Source organism: Myotis brandtii, unplaced genomic scaffold, assembly GCF_000412655.1.
Source record: "Myotis brandtii unplaced genomic scaffold, ASM41265v1 scaffold727, whole genome shotgun sequence".
Lineage (NCBI taxonomy): Eukaryota > Metazoa > Chordata > Mammalia > Chiroptera > Vespertilionidae > Myotis > Myotis brandtii.
Genome location: NW_005370872.1, coordinates 851,029 through 871,102, shown reverse-complemented (window position 1 = coordinate 871,102; position 20,074 = coordinate 851,029). Strand labels below are relative to the sequence as shown.

Below are 20,074 nucleotides of genomic sequence, written 5' to 3'. Positions count from 1 at the left end.
TTCAATAGTAACTTAAGGCACATTCCATAGTGGCAGGGTTAATTCAACTCAATAAGGTTAGACTTACTCAAGTGTATCAGGCAGGGACGAGGACCAGTGAACTCAGGCAACCCATCTCCCTCTTCACCCGGGATTCCTTCTGGTATTGGTCATCATCCAAATGGCATCTCCAAATGCCACTATTGTACTGAGAACCCATGAAACACATGGCTGTCACCCACACAGGTGATGTCATGCCGGCGGGTGACTCCCTACACTGTGGCACTGCCTCCTATAATGTTTGCAGGCCTCCATGTTCTCAGTATTTCCAGCCTTTGAGAGATTTCAATTTGCTATATTTTTAGAGTACATGTGGCCTGTCACTTAGCAGCGTCACTGAAAGATAACATCTCAGTGATTACAGTGCTGACGTTTTATTATTTTATATTAAAATCCCATCTGAAATCCCAAGCCTGATAAGCTAAAAATGAGGTTTGAAAATAAAGCACCTGGCAGATCTGATTGCAGTCACTCAAATGGCATTTTGTTAGCTGGCAACTCATTATCAAGCTGGCACGGTTTCAACCCGCTGCCTTTCTAGGAATGGGATCCCTGTGCTCTCTATGAAGGTGATCAGGCTGGCCACGCTTCAGCTAGATACCCCATTTCACCTGTTCTCACGAGGGTCTTCTGTTATGCAAACTAGTGGGAAAGCAATTACATGCTCCAAAAGATTAAGACTAGAAATTCCACATTCAGAGAACTGTCATTTTCACCTCCTAAAATGTAAATTCTTACCAGATATTAAGATATATTTTTTCACATAATGTCACCTAATGATTGGAGGAAGCAACACCTCAGAAAGGAATGCTATCTCCCAAGTTCAATGAGAGTTCAGATTCCAAAGCTATGAGAGACTGCCTAATAGATGAAGGTATCATGGGATGGAATATATGCTTCTTCAGCTTTTCAAGGCCACTTGGAGGCTGGACACTGGCTAGTAACAAGCTAAATGCTCTGAATGGACATGAATGAAGTTTGAGCAAAGAGCAGCAGGACAGAAAAATGGAACTTAAACAAGAAATACACACATACACACACACACACACACACACACACACACACACCATGGCTTGAGGAGAAATCTCCATGCATGGAAATAAAGGGGAACAGCTCGTACTACTCCATGCCAGAAAATGTGCTCCATGCTCTCACACAACAGAAGAACATGGTCACAACTTGTCCCAGATCTAATCTGGGACCCCAACTGTAATTGAATGGACCAGCAACTAAGATGTTATTCATGAAAATGAAAACTGAAGCCCCAAGATGTCCTGGTAATTTCCTATGGTGACAGTCAATAAGTGGAGATCTCAGAGGGAGGTCCCTCTACCCTCCTCGGCCTCTTCTCCTAGTGTAGAGAGAAAAACCCTAGCAGAATAGTTTCCATTTAGGACCATGTCAGCCTACTCACACAAGCTGAAACCTCTCTTTATGTATTATTGTTAGGCAACATCTTAATAATATTGAAGCATATTAAGTAGCATTTTATATTTAAACTAGAAGCCCAGTGCATGAAATTTGTGCACTGGTAGGGTCCCTAGCAGCTGCCGGCTGCCAGATGCCAGCCAGGAAATCCTTCCCTTCCCCTGGCCAGGCCCACCCCCTGGTTGAACTCTCAGAAGACCTCTGAGTCAAGGGGACAATTTGATTACTATGCTTTTATTATATGGGATAACTACATTTAAAGAATTAAAAATAAACCAACTAAAATATAAGGGAAATTTTCCCATAGTTAAGAAAGGAAGTCAGAGGAGAAGGAAAGGAGAAAATGAAACAGCCTTTTGGTCTTGTCAAGAGGGCACAGGCCAGGCTGAGGGACCCTTGCCCCACCCCCAGTGCACAAATGTCATGCACTGGGTCTCTAGTTGTTATATAAAAGTTACTAATAAAACACACTTCCTGTAGACTGGCATAGCTCAGTGGTTGAGCATCGACCTATGAACCAGCAGGTCATGGTTTGATTCCCAGTCAGGGCACATGCCCAGGTTGCCGGCTCGATCCCCAGTGGGGGATTGTGCAGGAGGCAGCCGATCAATGATTCTCTCTCATCATTGATGTTTCTATCTCTCTCCCTCTCTGAAATCAATAAAAATATATTTAAATAAATAAGTTAATTAATTAATTTAAAAAACAACACTTCCTCTTACCCCCAGGGTGAGAGAGACACATACAAAGATAAGAAATATGGTGTTATAAAGATAAGTGATACTGGGTGGTAGCTGGAACTCGAGGGAAGGAAAGCTGATTCAGCCCCAGCAGGAGAAGTTTGCAGGTGACATGAGAGAGAGAAGACAGGCATCCATGGGAGAATACAAGCTGGTGCAAGAAAGGAAGTGGAGGAAAGAAAGTGGGCAGGCACTGTTTTCAGACCACACCAGGAGGCGGAGCAGACAAAGACTGACTAGTAACCACTATGACTCTGAGTATCAAAACTCACACAACAAAAAAGCAGGACAATGCAGAACACATTTGGAAAATAAGTGATAGAACTTTTGAACATTCACACAGGGAGCTGCAGTTCCTATAACATACTGTGCATGGAGTAAGAATTTTACTAGAGGATAAAATTCTGAACAGAGAGTATTCCGTTTTTTATGTGCATTAAAACAGAAAAACATATCCCATTAACCTAAGGACCCAGTATTAAAAAATATGCAATACAGCCAAAGCTGTAGAACGACCTTTAATAAAGTGTTTTAAAAATAATTAAGCTGCTATAAGATTAGGCCTGTTTTTAATTTTCTTTATTTTGCTTACTTGTGTGTTGTTGTTTTTTCTACGATCGTGAACTGCTCATAAAAAGGGGAAAGGGCATTTTTTAAACCCTGCCAAGAGTAAGTCTACAAAAAAAGTGTGTCATGCATGAGTGGAGGTCAATTACATTGGCAAGTCAACACTTTCAGCAGGCCAGCATTTGCTCAGATGCAAGAGAGAGTCGGAAGCCTGAGATTGGGGAGTGAAGGACCTGCAGTGATGGCCGGTACCCACCTGGGTCACAGAGGCACTTGTAGCTGGTGCCCACGCTGCGGCAGGTGCCGTGAGCACAGGGGCTGAGCGCACAGAAGTCCACCAGTTGGGCACAGGTGGGGCCCGTGAAGCCAGCGCTGCAGCTGCAGCCGAAGCGCACCCCGTCGGCGTAGCAGGTCCCGTTGTTCTGGCACGGCGATGAGGCGCACGGGTCCACCTTCTCTTCGCAAGCGGAGCCGAAGTACCCTGCCAGGAAACGCAGACCCAGAGAATGGGTTAAAAATTTTTAAACTGCATTTACACATAACAACTTGTAAACTGAGTACAGAATTCTTTTCCTCGTTGTGAATTGATTAGCCAATTAATACATTAATAGTCTGCAGGTATAAACAAAGGCAGGTACGGCAGGTTTTCTTAGTGTGGGTAATTGGGGGTTAAATTATTACTAAGTCCTGTGCTTCCAGTTTTCTTGCAATACAAAATATGACTGCTCAGATGTATAGACATGCAGGGACATGAACACATTTATATACGCATACATATGTGTGTCTATATATACTATGCAGGGGTGAGGAACCTTTTTGCTATCAATGACCTTTTGGATATTTATAACATCACTCGCTTAATATAATTTACTAACTATAAATTTATGTTGCTATGAAAACAAGCTCCTAGATTTATTGAATTTCAAGTCCTGCCTGTGGTTGCCTTGGCAGGGCCAGACCAAATGATTTTACAAGCCTTATGTGGCCTGCGGGCCAGACGTTCCCCACCCCTGATTAGAAAGATGTCAAAAATATATCAACAGTGATTACCTTCAGGAAAGTGGGATTGGGGTCAGTGCAGGGCTTTCACCTCTTATTTTATACACATTGCTGGGGAAAGATATTCCTCACTTTGCTTTAACAGATAAAGATATAATACTGAATTTTAAAAATTAAACCCATGTAAAATAACACAATAAAAAAACCTTTCTCCCATCTTTATTCCTTTGTCCCCCATTCCCTTCTCTAGAAGCAATCACTTTTGGCAGTACTTGGATATATATAAGTTGGCTATTGCACTAGATACACTGTGGTATATCCATACAGTAGGAAATTATTCAGCAATGGAAAGGAACTAAGTTATGACTCATGACATGACATAAATCAACTTCAAAAAATTATGGCTGGTGAAAGAAGCCAGCTACACAACACATAATGCATACTTCATTTATAAGAAATGCCCAGAAAAAGCAAGTCTAAAGATATAGAAAGTAAATCAGTGGTTGCCTGGGGCTGGGGTGGGAAGAAGAGTTGACTTCAAATGGCCATGATGAGTCTTTCAGGGTTGATATAAATCCTATCTAATAAAGACGGAATATGCAAATTGACTGTCATTTCGCAACAAAGATGGCGGCACCCACAGCCAATAAGGAGGGGATATGCAAATTAATGTGACAAAGATGGTGGTGGCCAGCCCGGAGCGAAGGCAGGAGGTGGCTCCTGGCCCCGAAGTGAAGGCGGGAGGCAGCTCCTGGCCCCGGAGCGAAGGCGGGAGGCGGCGGCCAGAGCAAAGGCCCGGGCCCTGGGTGCTGGAGAGAAACCGGTGCTGGCAGCCAGGGGAAGGAAGGCCTATACTTGCACGAAGATTCGTGCATCAGGCCTCTGGTGTTTTAATATTAGATTGTGGTGATGGTTGCACAACTCCATATATTTATTAAAATGCATTGAACTGTACTCTTAAAATGAATGAAATCTATGATATGTAAATTATACTTCAATAAAGGTTCTAAATTGCATTCATTTTAAATGTGTTTAATTGTATAGGTGATTTTTTATTGTGTGTGTGTGTGTGTGTGTTTCAGTATTTCTCATTTTTAAAATGTCACATATTTATGTGTGTGGGTCTGTAGGCTTGTGTGTCCATGTAGGTGTTTAACAATGCTTTGGGTAAAATCTATTTTTCTTTTAATATTTTAAGAGAAGTTTGAAAATTAAATGAAGATTATTCAAATTTTAGAAACAAGAGTTAAAGAATTTTACTCATATACAGTTTTTATTCCAATATTCTATTTCATGGTTTTTACCTCCTTTAAATTTATATTTACCCATCTGCACACAGAACTAGAAATGCTGGTAGCTTCTGTTGCTATTGTTAAGGACATAGGGAATATACAAAACAAAAGTTGTCCCCAGACTTAACCATCTGAAGCATCATCCAAAAATTGGCATAATCAACATGGTATTCTTCTGTCCAAAATAGAAAATTCAAAAATTATCTAATGCTATCCAACATTTTATAATGTTTTGGGTAGTTTTTAATTTTAGAAATAATCCTAAGAATGTATCACACAATCAGTTTTAATAACACTTCAATTCTCCCAAGAGTCCCCTTGCAGCCTAGAGTGGAATACAGTTCTATCCTTCATGAAATGTTTTCCATTTCATTCTGATTGCGAAGGAGACACTTAAGCACGCCGTTATTACCATAGGACAAATTGAGAAACCAGGGCAAGTCCTGACCCTTCTAATCTACTACTGCCCTGTCCCAGCAACAAGGCGAAATTACTTTCTCCATAAAGTTGTTGTGGGTTCTAAAAAGATATACATCAAAATTCTTAGAACAGCTCCCAGTCCAATGCTGAATGACTGAATAAAAATGGTAATAAGAATAGAAACAGCTGACATCCTCTGGGGGCTCCACATTCATAAACACATTTGAACTCCAAAACACAAAGAGCTCAATATAGGAGAACAAATGGAATACTGCTTTGTGGAATTTATAATAAAAGTGCAATATGCAAATTGACTGAACGGCCAAACAGCAGAACGACTGTCCAGACCACCACACTATGACACGCACTGGCAACAGGCCAGCCAAGGCGGGTGCGATGTGATTGGTCGGGGGCCCCACCATTGCCCCATGATCGCCCTGCAGAGGGATGCCCAGGCGGGGCGAACGATCAGGGGGCTCCGCGATCAATCGCCCTAAAGAAGGAGGCCCAGGCTACCCAGCTGGCAGCGCTGCGGTGGGTGGGTGGGGCCTCCTTCTGCAGGGCAATCGGTCATAGGGCTCCCAGTCTGAGAGAGGGTGCAGGCCTGGCTGAGGGATCCCCCTCCCACCCCCGAAGTGGACGATTTTTGTGCACCGGGCCTCTAGTATTGTAATATAAGTAAAAAAAATAACAATAGCAGTGTTTCTAAAATGACTAAAAGATGGATAAATTAGCCATACTGGAGGAATAATGTGTAGTCCTAATTGGAAGCTAACATATTTGAATTAATAATCCCACTTGAAGGTAGAAAATGAAAAACTATTTGATATGTTAACCAAAAGATGCATTGAGAATAATGAAGATAGTGATATTTCTTTTTTGGAATAGTTTATTTCAAGTCATACAAACCTCATATGATGGACATCAGGAAATATTAAAATGAAAATACCAGAGCTCCAGAGAGAAACTCAAACACATGGGAGAAATACTAGCAGTGGAGAGCTTTAAAAACAACTCACTGTAATAAGGGGAAGTTTAGAAAAGGATGAAAGATTAAAGGATTAAAATGGAGAATAAACAAAACAGAACTACAAAGGAAATCTCTAAGGAATGCAGGGATAATGCAAAAAAAAAAAAAACCACTATAATTTACTTAGTTGACTCTTACTTCAAGTTTTGTATTTGAACCAGTATTTATATATGCCAGCTGACCATTTATTCTGTAAATAAAAAAGAAATCAGCACCCCTGAGATATACACATTACGGAAATCACATATTTAAGACCCAAAGAAAGCACTTCTGGGAGACTTTAAATTACAAAACAATGGAGTCACTCTACGGAGAAAGCTATCTAGATGTCAGAAGTTTCTGCAAGATTGATAAGGGGGAGTATGGAATAAAGTAACACTGGCATTTTTGCTGACCCTGTAAAGATCATTTATATAGAAGAAACGATATGTGTGGGCACTTAAAATCGAACTCGTGATTTCACTGTCTTGGCAAATGGTTCCAGTCAGAAATTTAGAAAGTATACCTGATTGCTTCTTGTCCCTTAACCCCCATACCTAACCAATCAGTGGATAGTAACAGGTTCTATTTCCAAAATAATTTGTGAATCCGAATGTTTTATATCATCTCACTGCCACTCTTCTAGTCAATTATCTTTCCCCTCATCTATTATAAGTCTCCTCTGGTGAGCATCCCTGTTCTATTTTACCCCTATAACCAATTTCCCAAACAGCAATGATTTTCTTCGAACGGAAATACCATCATCACTTCTCCCTTCCATGGGCAACAAGTCCTACAGGCCTTGACTCAGCTGACCACTCTGAGCCCTCTCTTTCCAGGACCTGGCCATGCTGCCTTCCATACAGTTCCCAGAAATGACAAGTCATCCCCCACCTGGAGCCTTGAAACATTCCAGTGCCTGGAAGTTCCTGCTCCAACCTGCTCACACAGAGGGCTCCTTTTAATTCTCAGCCTCAGTGCTGGACAGACAGGCTTTCCCTGATCACCCCATTCCAGGTACATATATCTCTTGCTTATTCTGTATCACAGCACTTTCCTGACTTTGTGAGATGTAGTTGTATGTTGGTTTACCAGAAAATAACCAGCTCTCATCCCCAACAAGATCCAAGGCCTCCTAAAGGAGTCACATGGATTCCTCTCACCCTAGAAGCTCAGCACCCAACAGAGTGGCCACGCAGTCAAAATTTGTGGAATAACTGAGCAGATGAAAAAATGGACGAGTGACAGAGGACATTTTCTAATAGATTTATTCCACAATTTTTTTAAAAAAAAAAAAAAAGTAGATTGAGAAGTATGGATTAGGTTTGGGGAGTTACAATAAAGGAATATGAAAAGGGTGAATGGTAGTCACTATCTGCTCTGATTACAGATAATATAAACAATCAGTGAATCAAGACAGCAGTAGAAAATTTGGTGCCTTGATGAGTTGCAAAGGGAAACAAAAAGAAGGTCTGTAGAATCTTGATTCTCAAAGAATTTAGTCTTCAACAGTGAAGACCAGAAGGACATATTTGCGATGACGCGAGAACAATGTGAGGCCATTTTTTCTTTCTGCAAACACGGAATGATTCCTGCATGAAGTAAGGTTGGAGGGACAGGCCCGGCTGTCAGCAGGGAATCGGTGTGTGTGGCACAGGCTCTGAGAGCAGCAGTGATTGAAAAGAAGGAAGGATTGTTAGGGGTGTGCAGGCCAGGAAAACCTCACGGAGAGCTGGAGTTTGCACTGGGCCTCAAAGAAAGCCCTGGATTTGGTTGGGCAGACAAGGACGAGAAATGATATTGGGATCAGAGAAGAGGTTTTGGCTGATGTTTATGGAAAACGTAATTGGGACCACATTTGTTCCAGTTCTAAGAAAGTAGACAGCTATGCATGATAAAGAGGAGAAGGGGGAATATCCAGGAAAAGCAATTACAAAACCATCAGATGTAAAAGACCCAAGACAATCACATTTAAAATGTGACTTTTAATTTTTAAGAAAATCCATGTGAGAGAGTAAAAACCACTTTAAGAACTTCTTAGCAGAACAAAAGGATGAATTTAGATTTAAGACAGGAAAATGAAAAATAACTGGGAAATAGAGGAATATTAAGTTAACTTCTCCCCAGTTTAGACTAAATATATAAAAGTCAGAAGAAATGAAACTTAAAGTAGATGAATTATATGAACAAAAATAATTGGTTATTAATAGTGGAAATTTAGAGGTTTAGTGAGAAAGTTCTGCTATTACCTTTGGGCATTCATTTATCTAACATATTTATATATAACATATAATCATTGAGGCCAGGCACTGCTTCAAGACCTTGCATGTTATTGAGGAACTAAGTTGTAAAATCACTGACCAATCTGTTCCACAGTCTTTACCCATATTGCTACAAATTGTCCCTCTTCCCTTCTCACCTCAATTACACTAGTAAACACCTGATTTCCTACTTCCAGTCTCGACCTCCTCTAATTCACTTTCTATACTGCTTGCAATTAGGGAAAGCAAAACAACACAAATAGATGATATCCAGTAGCCTCAGAATGAAATGCAGACTTAGTGTGGCTTATACGACCATTCGTGATGGTGCCTCTGAGTAGTCCCCTCATTTATGCTCACTTTCCATACTCCTCTTGGCCTTACCGAAATATTGGCTCTCCCCCAAATCATGAACTCTCCGCACCTCCTTGCATTTTTAACACATCTTTCTTTCTACTTAGAATATTCTATGTGGATTATGAATCTTTGTAACTGAGTATATCAACATGAATCTAGAGTGATTGCCTCTCTAACTTTCGACTATCATGTGCCATCCCTAAACTGGGCATCAGAATGGTTCCCAAAGTGAAGAGCTCAAGGTGAAGGGTAGGACCCAGGCATTCACTAGAAGTGAGCGCTGCTGGCCCCCACTGCTAATGGGAGAAGCAGGCAAACCAAATTCCTTCCAGTGTTTTTATTTAAACCATCTCAGAGAAACTGTGCTGTGGGGAAAGAAAAGGGGGAAGAAACAAAAAAGAAATAAGGGCTCAGTTGTAAATCACAAATTAATGAGCATGTACCAAACATAGAAATAACATTTTACACACACTTAGTAAGTCTTCATATCCTATTTTGTTTCCAAAAGGTGAAACCACATAGCACTGGGAACTCCAAGGATCTCAGCTGCTAAAATTCCTAAATGAAGTGGTGATTTAGGGATAAAGCCAAATTTTAAAAGAATAAGAACAGTATTTCATTCAGGCATGGTAATTTTATGAGGACATGTTGCATGTTTCTTACGTAAATACATGCAGTTTTATATGGTCCTAAGAGAGGGCTTTCACCAAACTCATACATATCAGGATTCTGGGGGAAAACAAACAAATCCTAGAACTGGATAACTCATAAATCCTTATTGGAGAGCATGCCACTTTCTGAGCAATACACATTAATCTCAAAGATAATTTTTATGACAAGTGTGACTATTGCCTGTAAATCCCTTTAAGATGGGAAGCATCACCACTGACATGAGTTGAACAAAAGGATTTACATAGCTAAATTACTCAAGGCTATAAAATGTAGAAAAACAAAAAATAGTTTTGGATAAAACTTTGGAGCATGTTGCAATGGGATTCAACCTTCAGGGCCTTTGGCTCAACATTAAGTTTCAGACCCAGACCTTCCTTAGAGTCACTTAGAGATATTAAAACTTTTCTCTATAAACATTACTTGAATAAACAAATGGATTTAATATCTCAGTAAGGGGCTCTCAAGCAGATATATCTAAATTGAAGACTTTTAGGAATGGGGTTCCTTAAAGGTAATAGTCAACCCTCATCATTTTATAAGGAAACAATGTCTGGAAGAGATAAAAATTGTATGACTCACCCAAGGTGATATGATGAATTCTCCATAATCATCATCATCATCATCATCACTAATATTTATTCAGCACTTACTATTTGCCAAGAACAGGACTAAGTCCTGTTCTTCACAGCTACTTACAAAGAGTATACTAGTATCACCCCATTTTCTAAATGAGGAAAAGGAGCCTCAGAGAAGCAAAGAGCTGTAAAAGGTACATCCAGATATCAAACCCATAGTGTGACCCTAAAGACACATTTGTAACCACTCCACGCTCCTGCTGCATCATCAGAACCACAATCAGGTCTACTGGCCCCCAGGCCAGAGAAAGACACCAGCTCTCACTTTGGCAATGGATTTTCCAAGTTATAAGATCTGTAATGTCTGACAGTAAAATCCAATGTGGCATTCTAACAGTTACAGGTCTGAAAGAAAGGAGTCCCTAACTGCATGCAATACATGTCTTCATGGCTGCCGTACAAGAGCAGTTACTATAAATGATATGTGTCTATAATCCTCTCAGGAGGTTAGCACTAGAAAACGTCATTACATTCATGCTTTAAAACAGCGGTCAGCAACCTTTCAGACCTCACGGACCACCAGTTGGCGACCGCTGCTTTAAAACACTTTGGAGAAATGTCACAGGAAGCTTCATATTCTCACTTTGGTCTTTGATTACCACATGCCTTCTATGGCAGGTAGATTTAAGGAGGATGATTAGATTATATGAGAGGTGCCCTGTGTCCATGGTCGGCAAACTGCGGCTCACGAGCCACATGCGGCTCTTTGGCCCCTTGAGTGTGGCTCTTCCTAAGCCTTAGGCGTACCCTAATTAAGTTAGTAACAATGTACCTACCTATATAGTTTAAGTTTAAAAAATTTGGCTCTCAAAAGAAATTTCAATAGTTGTACTGTTGATATTTGGCTCTGTTGACTAATGAGCTTGCCGACCACTGCCCTGTGTGATGAGAATGGTCACAGGTGCAGAACTGACAATGTTTTCATCTCTATTGATTTATTTTTATTCCTCATTAATTTATGTGATATTCTACTTCTTCAAATCACCAGGTCTGGGGAGGGAGGATAAAAATTGAGATGCTGAAGCAAAGATGATGGCTAGACAGTAATATTCAGATTTTATTTATATACAGATTTAAATATATTCATGTATGTAAATACAATGAGCAGTAATGATAAGTATAATTAGATATCTGCAGAATTAAAACTCACTTAGTTCTCTAACATATATGAGCTTCTCTCCTTCTCAAATCCTATCCTTCCACATCTCTTTACTGCACTTCTACAACAGCTCCCAAACTTTTCTCCTTATTCCCATTCTTGTTACCCTCCAATCTATAATGTTCCAGGATGAAATTTTCAAATTCCCATTAAAATTCATTAATGGTTTGGCAGTTAATATTGATAAAGCAGCTAGTATTTATTGAGCTACTTTCTGATAGCAAGCAAAGCAATAATAACAAAGCATTCTGGGGTTTTAAAGTTCTTGCACAAAAATCCCTTGTGATTCCAGAATGGCCCTGTGAAGGAAGCGGTATCATCATCTCCCACATCTACTAATAAAAGAACTGGGTCGGAGAGGGGGATTAATGATTTTTCAGCAGCCGGTGACCCTGAAGCCCACTCCCAGCTATGGCACAGCCTGCAACCAGAGTGGATGGCAACTGTGGAGCACAGGGTGAGGCGCACTGTGAAGAACTCGGAAGTGTTCTACGGGCAAGTGGTGATGGGTGCTGCTGCACGGCCATCAGCCCTTCCAGTGTTTCTAAGTTTTCCCATTTGTTTCAGAGACGCCAGTGGAGGGTGAGAAGCGGGGCTCCTCCAGCACATTTAACTCCATCGTCATGCTGACCACAGTCATCACAAGCACATCCAGCTACAAAGGAACACGCCAAGGCCGGCTGCGACCACCCAGCTCCTGCACCCACTCAGGTGAGCAGGAGCCAGGAGACAGGATTCATCTTTAGCTGATGCTCAGGGCTTCACAACATTAATGAATATGAGACACTGCCGATATGAAACGCTGCCAATCGTAGGTGTGGCTACCGGCAGCCCCGAGCCCTCGGGTTACTGGGTGGTCAGTGGCCTTTTATCAACACCCACGCAGTACCACTGCCTTCCTGCTACCTCACAGTCAGGGGCAGCTTTGGGTCATTTCATGCACAGATATGTTTCCTTCCACACTCACACTCCTCATGCACCCTCCACAGAGGATGGCATGCTACTCTGTGTGGTTGTCAATGTCACTTCAGTGGATCGGGAGTTTACATGCTGGTTTTAAGAAGTAAAACCTCTAAAACATGCTATTCTTGCAACATCCAAGATTTAAAGTAATTCCTTCCATAACATTCCTCCAAGCAGAAACAGAAACAAAACTTCCTCTAAGCACAAAATCATTCCTTGAACACCCGCTTGATAGCTGTGATTACCCGCCTGCTTCTTCACATGAAACTTCACAATGTAGAACTATTTTTACCAATAAAAGTAGGACTGAAGAAGCATTTGAGATCTTACTTCTCAGTAGCTGTCATCAGTTTGGTTAAAATAAACTCCTACAAAACAATTTTTTTAAAACTAGCTCTAAAGCCTTGGCTAGTATGGCTCAGTTGGATGGAACATTGTCCGGTGCACCAAAAGGTTGCCAGTTTGATTCCTAGTTGGGGCACATACCCAGGCTGCAGGTTTGATCCCCGGTTGGAGTGCATATGGGAGGCAACTGATCGACGTTTCTCTCACATTGATGTTTTTTCTCTCTCTCCCTCTCCCTTCCTCTCTCTCTAAAATCAATAAAAATAGATTTTTAAAACAATAGCTCTAAAGATGTGGCTTTCCAGGTGACTCGAAATTTCTGAGATGTTATAAAGTTGATTTAAAATCAAAAACAGGTGAACTTTACCCTGAATATTTTTCATGTGAACTGGTATCAAAAACCAATAATTTAACAAAATATGAATCTTAAGTGAAATTCACCATTAGAAAGAAATTCCATTTTATTATAGGTATTCATTTTCAATGTATACATAAAAATCACAGGAATTCCTAGATTATGTCTAATAGTCAAACATAATGTTCAAGCCCTTCTAGCATAGAACTAAAAAAATATACTAGTATATAATTCTTTTAAAATAAACGGAACAAAATAGGAAGTTCCCTTGTATAATGTTTTTCAAAAATTCAAAGTATGAAGCTCAGCAAATAAGTTCATGATTTAAAATGGAAAACAAAGGTGCTGCTGGGGCAATAACATTTACCTTCTGGACACTGGCAGGTGAATCCACTGAGATTAGAAATGCACGTTGCTCCGTTTCTGCATGGGTCTAGGATACAATAATCAATCTTGGATTGGCAAAGCTCTCCGGTATAACCTGAACAGAGTAAGAAAGGTATTTTACATAATATGTTATGCCAAAGCCACCATGAACCATCCCATGAACTGATGGAGTCAGCTGGTGCCCACCCAACGAAGGCAGCAGCCCTGAGCGCACATCTCCCACCAACAGCCCTGTCCAGGTTTCATTCCTCAGGTGAGTGGTTCTCCACGGGTGACTCTTTCCCCGCAGAACATCTGGCAATGTCTAGAGACATTTATTGTCACAGCGATGGGGGTGCTATTGACATCTAGTGGGCAGAGGCCAGGGATGCTGCTAAACATCCTACAATTCACAGGACAGTCGCCAGCAACAGAGCTATCCAGCCCAAAATGTCCCTAATGCGGAGTTAAACATGCTGGTTTAGGTCAATGAGACATTGATCTTTCTGAACAAAAACACTCATTTTGTCCCAGTGCCTCTCATCTTTCATTAAACAGAACCTGGTCCTTTACAAAGCAGGGAAATAGCTCCTTCAGAACATTTTTCAGAATCCTTAGGAATATTTACAACCTCTAGAAAGTTAAAGATCATTTTACAATAAATTATTTGACTACAAAACTTTAATTACTGAGGAACTTATAATTGTGATATTCAATGAATAAGTAAAATAATTAGGTCAAAAACAGGTGACCATTGGAAGCACTGATGTCTCCTTGTAGGGAATTAATCACAAAGGTCTATAGTTTCTTTGAAGAACATTCTAGCAAACAGAAAGGATATAAGAAAAGTGGTGCCTCGGGATATACAGTAAGAATGTCCTTCAAGGACATATGGGATGAATGGAGAAGCTCTAAACTGAGGCTTGGTGCTTTTAGCAACTGACCCTGAGAAATGACATTAGATAAAATCAAGTTTGTATGCTAGTACACCATCAAGGAAATGCATTGAGCTATAAACTTATTCAGTAAGCTCACTACCAGATTACATCTGGTCTGAGGTAGACTTAGAGTATTTAATTCTATACTAGTTTGTATTTAAGTATAAAAATATAAATTTTAAATTTATCAGTGTTTGGAGAAAGGAAAATAGCTAAGTTCCCTGTGAATGTCAGAATGGCTTCAAAGAAAACTACATCCTGGTGATCAGTCTTTTGACTGTTTTCAACATAACAAAAAACCCACCCCACTCCCACCAGCACCCCCATGTCAGTATCTATATTGCCTGTACTCTTCCAATGAAGGAAAACCTGGAGTTTAATGGCAAATTGCAGGGGCATCCTCGAAGTTGGCCAAGTGGTCTGATTATTAAAAAACAAGGCAATCGATCAGTGGTTTTCCTAAACTTCTCCTTCCCTGCACAACTGTTGTTGTGTATTATGTTTTCTTCACGATTCTGCTACTGAAATAAAAATAGGCCTCTGCCATTGCCTTCACTCTGGAGGCAGAATGTAGCGGTTTCTTCAGAAGCTTCCAGGGTGAGAATTGTGCTGAGAGCTATTTTTAACATTCCTATCTTTTAATAACCTGGCCTGGGCAGTGAGGCCGGCTGCTGGGTTTGTCCTGAGAGCCTGAAACCCCTGGAGAGCCCACCAGCCCCAGGCCTTGCCCTGGGGGGATCTGAGCAGCCAGGGCTGGGGCTCAGCCACTGCTGCTGAGACGGATGCCTAATATTAGCAACTGAAGTAAGAAATAAATAGCAGGGCTCCGCGTGCCATCAACACGGTCCATCTCAGAGGCATCCAATATCAAAGTCGGAAGGCAGGAATTATTTAACAGAAAAAAAATGAGTAAGATCTGCTGGCAGGGGAAAAAACAAAGCCATCTGAACAAATGGAAGCATGATTTAAAAACCAAAGGCAAAGAAAAGAAGAGCTAAGAGGCCCACCTGTGAGAGGAAATTAATAAAGTATAAAATGGGACGATGGGATAGGAAAGCATGAGAGAAAGCTGACAGCACAATTAGGAAAATTAATCTCAAGTTTAGAAAAAAAGTAACACATCCAACAAGTATGTAGGCAAACGGCACAGTGGGAAGGACAGAGGTTGGGGAACAAACGGTCCGGGATGATGACGCACCAATCAGCTCAGTGAGCAGGGCAAAACCATGGCCTTTGCCCTTCATTTCCCTCGGGGTGAAACAGGGGTAATAATACCTGCTCCCTCCAGGGTGGTTGTAATGATTGAATGAGAGCAACTCCAAGGAGCAGGAGCCGTTCCTATCAAGGGCAGCCTTGAGTCCACAGTAGCTTGCACCAAGCCTGGCTCAATATTTTTGAATGAATGAATAATTTATGGATTTTAACACTGCCACCAATGTGCCAATATTGTTTGATCTCCGCTTTGAACAGGCAGCTTAGAGCAACGGTTCTCACAGTGTGGTCCCCAACCAGCAGCAGCAGCCTCCCTGGGAACTGGCTACCAATGCAGAGTCCCCAGCAGCACCCAGACCTGGAGAATCGGAGACTCTGGGGGTGGGGCCCAACAATTTGAGTTTAAGACACCCTCCAGGTGATTATGACACAAAGTACATGCTAAAGTTTGAGTATATGTACATGCTAAAGTTTCTGATCTGGAAAACTAGCAGAAAACAGTTTTTAATAGCAAATATGAATATTAGTCATTTAAGAATTACACATACAGTGCAGATAGCAAAGGAAAAAGACCAGAGAGTGAAGGTCAAATAAAATGTATCATGTCAGAACGCCCTTATGGACTGCGCTGTCCACACATGCAGTTTCTTTTCATGAGTAGGAACCTCTAAGGCTCAGTTGCTCTGCCTGCCCTTGCATTGTTGGCGGGTATGCTTCCCTATTCTTTAAGAGCAGGTGTTGGTGATTTTTGTCCCCAGCTCCCAGCACAGAGCCAGGGACACCACAGGTACCCATTACACAGTCATTAACGACTGCCTAAGCACCGTGCTTTGCTATTTTTTAGATAATCCCTTTCATTCTGCTTTCCTTAAACCTAAGTAAGAAACTGTGATATTGATATAGGCCAGATAGCTTATGACACCTGAATCTTCTAATCTGGTGGTTACAAAGGGGAAGAGATTTCAAGAACGTTCTTTTCATTGAGTAGGTCCTGATGATTCCCTGAGAAACTTAAATCAAAGAGGAAGGAAACCTGAAGTTAATTAAGAAATAGGCTGTGGGACAAACAAGCGAAGAGATTGACTTAAAAATATTCAACAGTTGAATTCTAAGTCTGTATTATAAAACCAAACTACAGAGGAGGCAGTCAAAAGAGGAAGGAAACCTGAAGTTAATTAAGAAATAGGCCATGGGACAAACAAGCGAAGGGATTGACTTAAAAATATTCATCAGTTGAATTCTAAGTCTGTATTATAAACCAAACTACAGAGGAGGCAGTCCGTCATTCTTTCAGAAAGAAGGTTTGTGAGTGAAAATTCGGGGGATCTAAAGGAAGTCTGGAAACAGTTCCTGCCTGCAGAGAGCTTGCCCTCCGGTGAGGAGAGAACCACGTTCACATGAAAGAACACATGGTGTGAGCAAAGCAGGGGAATGGCACCAAGTCAGGCACATTCAGGGACAAGGCTGGGCCAACCCAAGTGTTGGGGGACAAAGAGAAAGGCCAGGCTGGGCGCAGGCCCTGACAGGCCTCAAGGGCATGTGCTGAGGCGCTGGGGTTACCACATGTAGCAGCGTCTGTGAAGGTTTCTGAACAGCGAAGAACACATGGTGTGAGCAAAGCAGGGGAATGGCACCGAGTCAGGCACATTCAGGGACAAGGCTGGGCCAACTGAAGTGTTGGGGACAGAGGGAAAGGCCGGGCTGGGTGCAGGCCCTGACAGGCCTCAAGGGCACGTGCTGAGGCACTGGGGTTACCACGTGTAGCAGCATCTGTGAAGGTTTCTGAACAGCATGCGGACGTGAGAAGGCACATTGCAGATTGGTCATCCCCTGTTCTCATCCACTTCAATTTTAGGGGGGAGCTTCAGTCTCCCCTCCCTTCTCCCTGGGAACAGGAGCTCTGGTGTAGACCAAATGAGGGAACTCCCGAGGGGCCATCAAAAAATGGGATGTGGGGTAGTGGGCAGAGCCTCGGGGAAAGAAGGAAGAGAAGAAAATTCTAATCTTTCTCCTCCCTCAAGAGGCTACAAATAGGTGCCCTTTACATATACCTATTCAATACCAGTTGGGCATGTATGTGTGTGTGTATAGATGTGCATTTGTGTGTGTTCATGTGTGTGTATGTGTGTTATTACATGTTTGTGTGTGGGTGTGTATGTGCATGTATTGTGTGCATATTTGTGTGTGCAGGTGTGTATGTGTGTGGGTTCTCTTGAACTCTTACAAGGTCAATACCATTATTCTATTTCACAGAGAAGTAAACGGTGGCTCAGAGGAGCAAGGTACAGCTGGTGAGTGACTCCACCTGGACTGAAACCCAGGACTACAGACTCCAAACCCCACACTCTTTATTCCTCCCTGTGTCTTTTCTTTCCTCTCATCAGGCTTGTTTGAAAAGACTGTGAGAGCCAGCAAGGCCAGCCCTGAGGCAGGGAGAGGAGGCAGGGAGTGGCCTGGTCGGCCTGGATCTCCAGGACCACCAGAGGAGAAAAGGACATGCTGTGGTCCGATGTGGTCCAGTGTGGCTCACCAGTCAGGGAGACCACAGAGCTGAGGCCAGATCTCCGGCCAGAGGAAGTAGCACGGAGCTCAGTGCAGGCAGCCAGCTATGGCCTGACAGTGACAATGACAGCAGCTGACACCTGCTGAGCGCTCGCTGTGAGCCAGGTACCTCTGTGGGCACTCCACACCCATCAGTTTATTTAACCTTCACAACAGCCACCAGATTGTGATGCTTGGAATTCTGTCACCTATTGCAATTTACCCAGTGAGAGTAATTTCCCCGAAGTCATGAAGAAAATGGGCAGTGAGTGCAGGCTTGGCACTGGCAGCCCACTGGGCTCTCCCAGTTCCGGGCTCCGGGTGAGCAAAGCAGCATGGATGGCAGAGAGGGTGGGCAGGCTTCGAACAATCATTCCAGCAGCGGATGACAATGACTCGAATCAGGGCATTGGCCAAGGAAGAGAAAGCAAATGGGGATCATCAGAAATAAAGCAAACCTGGTGGTTATACAAAGACAGATGAGCTGAGGGCATCCACCTGTGAAGACTGAGCTTCCAAACTGGGTGACGAGGGTGGTGATGGCACCGATAAAAACTGGAGCCCATCAGAAAAGCCAGGCTGGCAGCGTATGTGGGAGGCGGAGGGGGGAACACAGTGGTCGGGAGATGAGTCTGACCAGGGGTGAGGTGGTAGCAGATGCCCCGTCCAGTAGGAGTGCTGGAGCGGAGGTGACTTGGGCTGGAGGGAGGGTCTGGAAGACATCCACTTAGAGGTGACAGCTCAGAGTGAGTGACTGCTGCTAAGGAGAGCAGTTGGAGAGGGATGGTAAGGACTGAGCTCTGACAATAGAGGGGAAAGGGAGGAGGGGAGGGGCTGGGGAGATCTCAGGAGTCAGGACACAGGGCAGTGTCTGTAAGCCAGGTGAGAAATGCTTCCACAGAGATGACAGTCATGGGCAGGATGAGGAATTAGTGAGGACACCGCCCATAACCTTGGAGAAGCGGTTTCATGATATAAAGAGAAAGGAAGTGCAAGGGTGTGGGTGGAAAACTGTGCATTGGGTGTAGACCACTGTGTGGTGGAGATGAAGAGGATGAGAGAGGAGGAGAAAGAGGTGGACACAGGGAAATAGCAGCAAGGACTCACTACAGTCTTGCTTGTTTGAGGGGCTGGTATTCAGATGAAAGCTGTGAATCCTGTGGACAAGAGGCCAGGGAAGGGTTGGGGAGGGAGATGGAAGACAGCAGGGAGAGGAAGACAGAAAAGATTGGAAGCATAAGATCCTGGAGGAGGAGAGAAGGGAGAGCATGTGGAGGGTGGGGTTCATAGCAGCACTATTCACAACCGCCAGCAGGTGGAAACAACCCAAATGCCCATCACTGGATGGATGGGTTAATGAACCTGGTGTATCCATACAATGGAATATTATTCAGGCGTAAAAAGGAGCAAATTACTGACACATGCCACAACATGTGGTTACACATTTTCTTTTGTTCTCTGCCCCAAACATTGGTGAAGGCATTGTAAGCAACACATTCACAGCCAAAGAATTCCATGCCTCCTGCTCCCTTCATCACTCACAAGGAATTCACTAACCTTGAATATGTTGGTAAAACATACTCTGACCCAAAGATGGGCAGAGAAGGAAGTGACCAGAATTCCCGTTTCTCTGTGAGCTTTGTGACCTTGGGCAAGTCCTTCAGCCTCAGAGTCACCATTGCTTCCCACACTCCAATACAGAGGCAAGTCCCAAGATTCTTTCCATTCTGAAACTCTGACCTAACCTGCTTTTTAAAAACCACACTCATGACCCGC

The 20,074-nt window shown here is 42.6% G+C and overlaps 1 protein-coding gene across 1 annotated transcript in view; it reads right to left on the bottom strand.

The window, feature by feature from the left end:
* Positions 1–20,074, bottom strand: part of DNER (delta/notch-like EGF repeat containing) — a 283,908-nt gene that overhangs the window by 52,214 nt on the left and 211,620 nt on the right. The window contains exons 7-8 of the mRNA XM_014530157.1: positions 13,609–13,722; positions 3,031–3,255 (exon numbers count right to left, since the gene is read on the bottom strand). Of these exons, the coding sequence (XP_014385643.1) occupies positions 3,031–3,255; positions 13,609–13,722 (339 nt within the window). The remainder of the gene's footprint in view (positions 1–3,030; positions 3,256–13,608; positions 13,723–20,074) is intronic.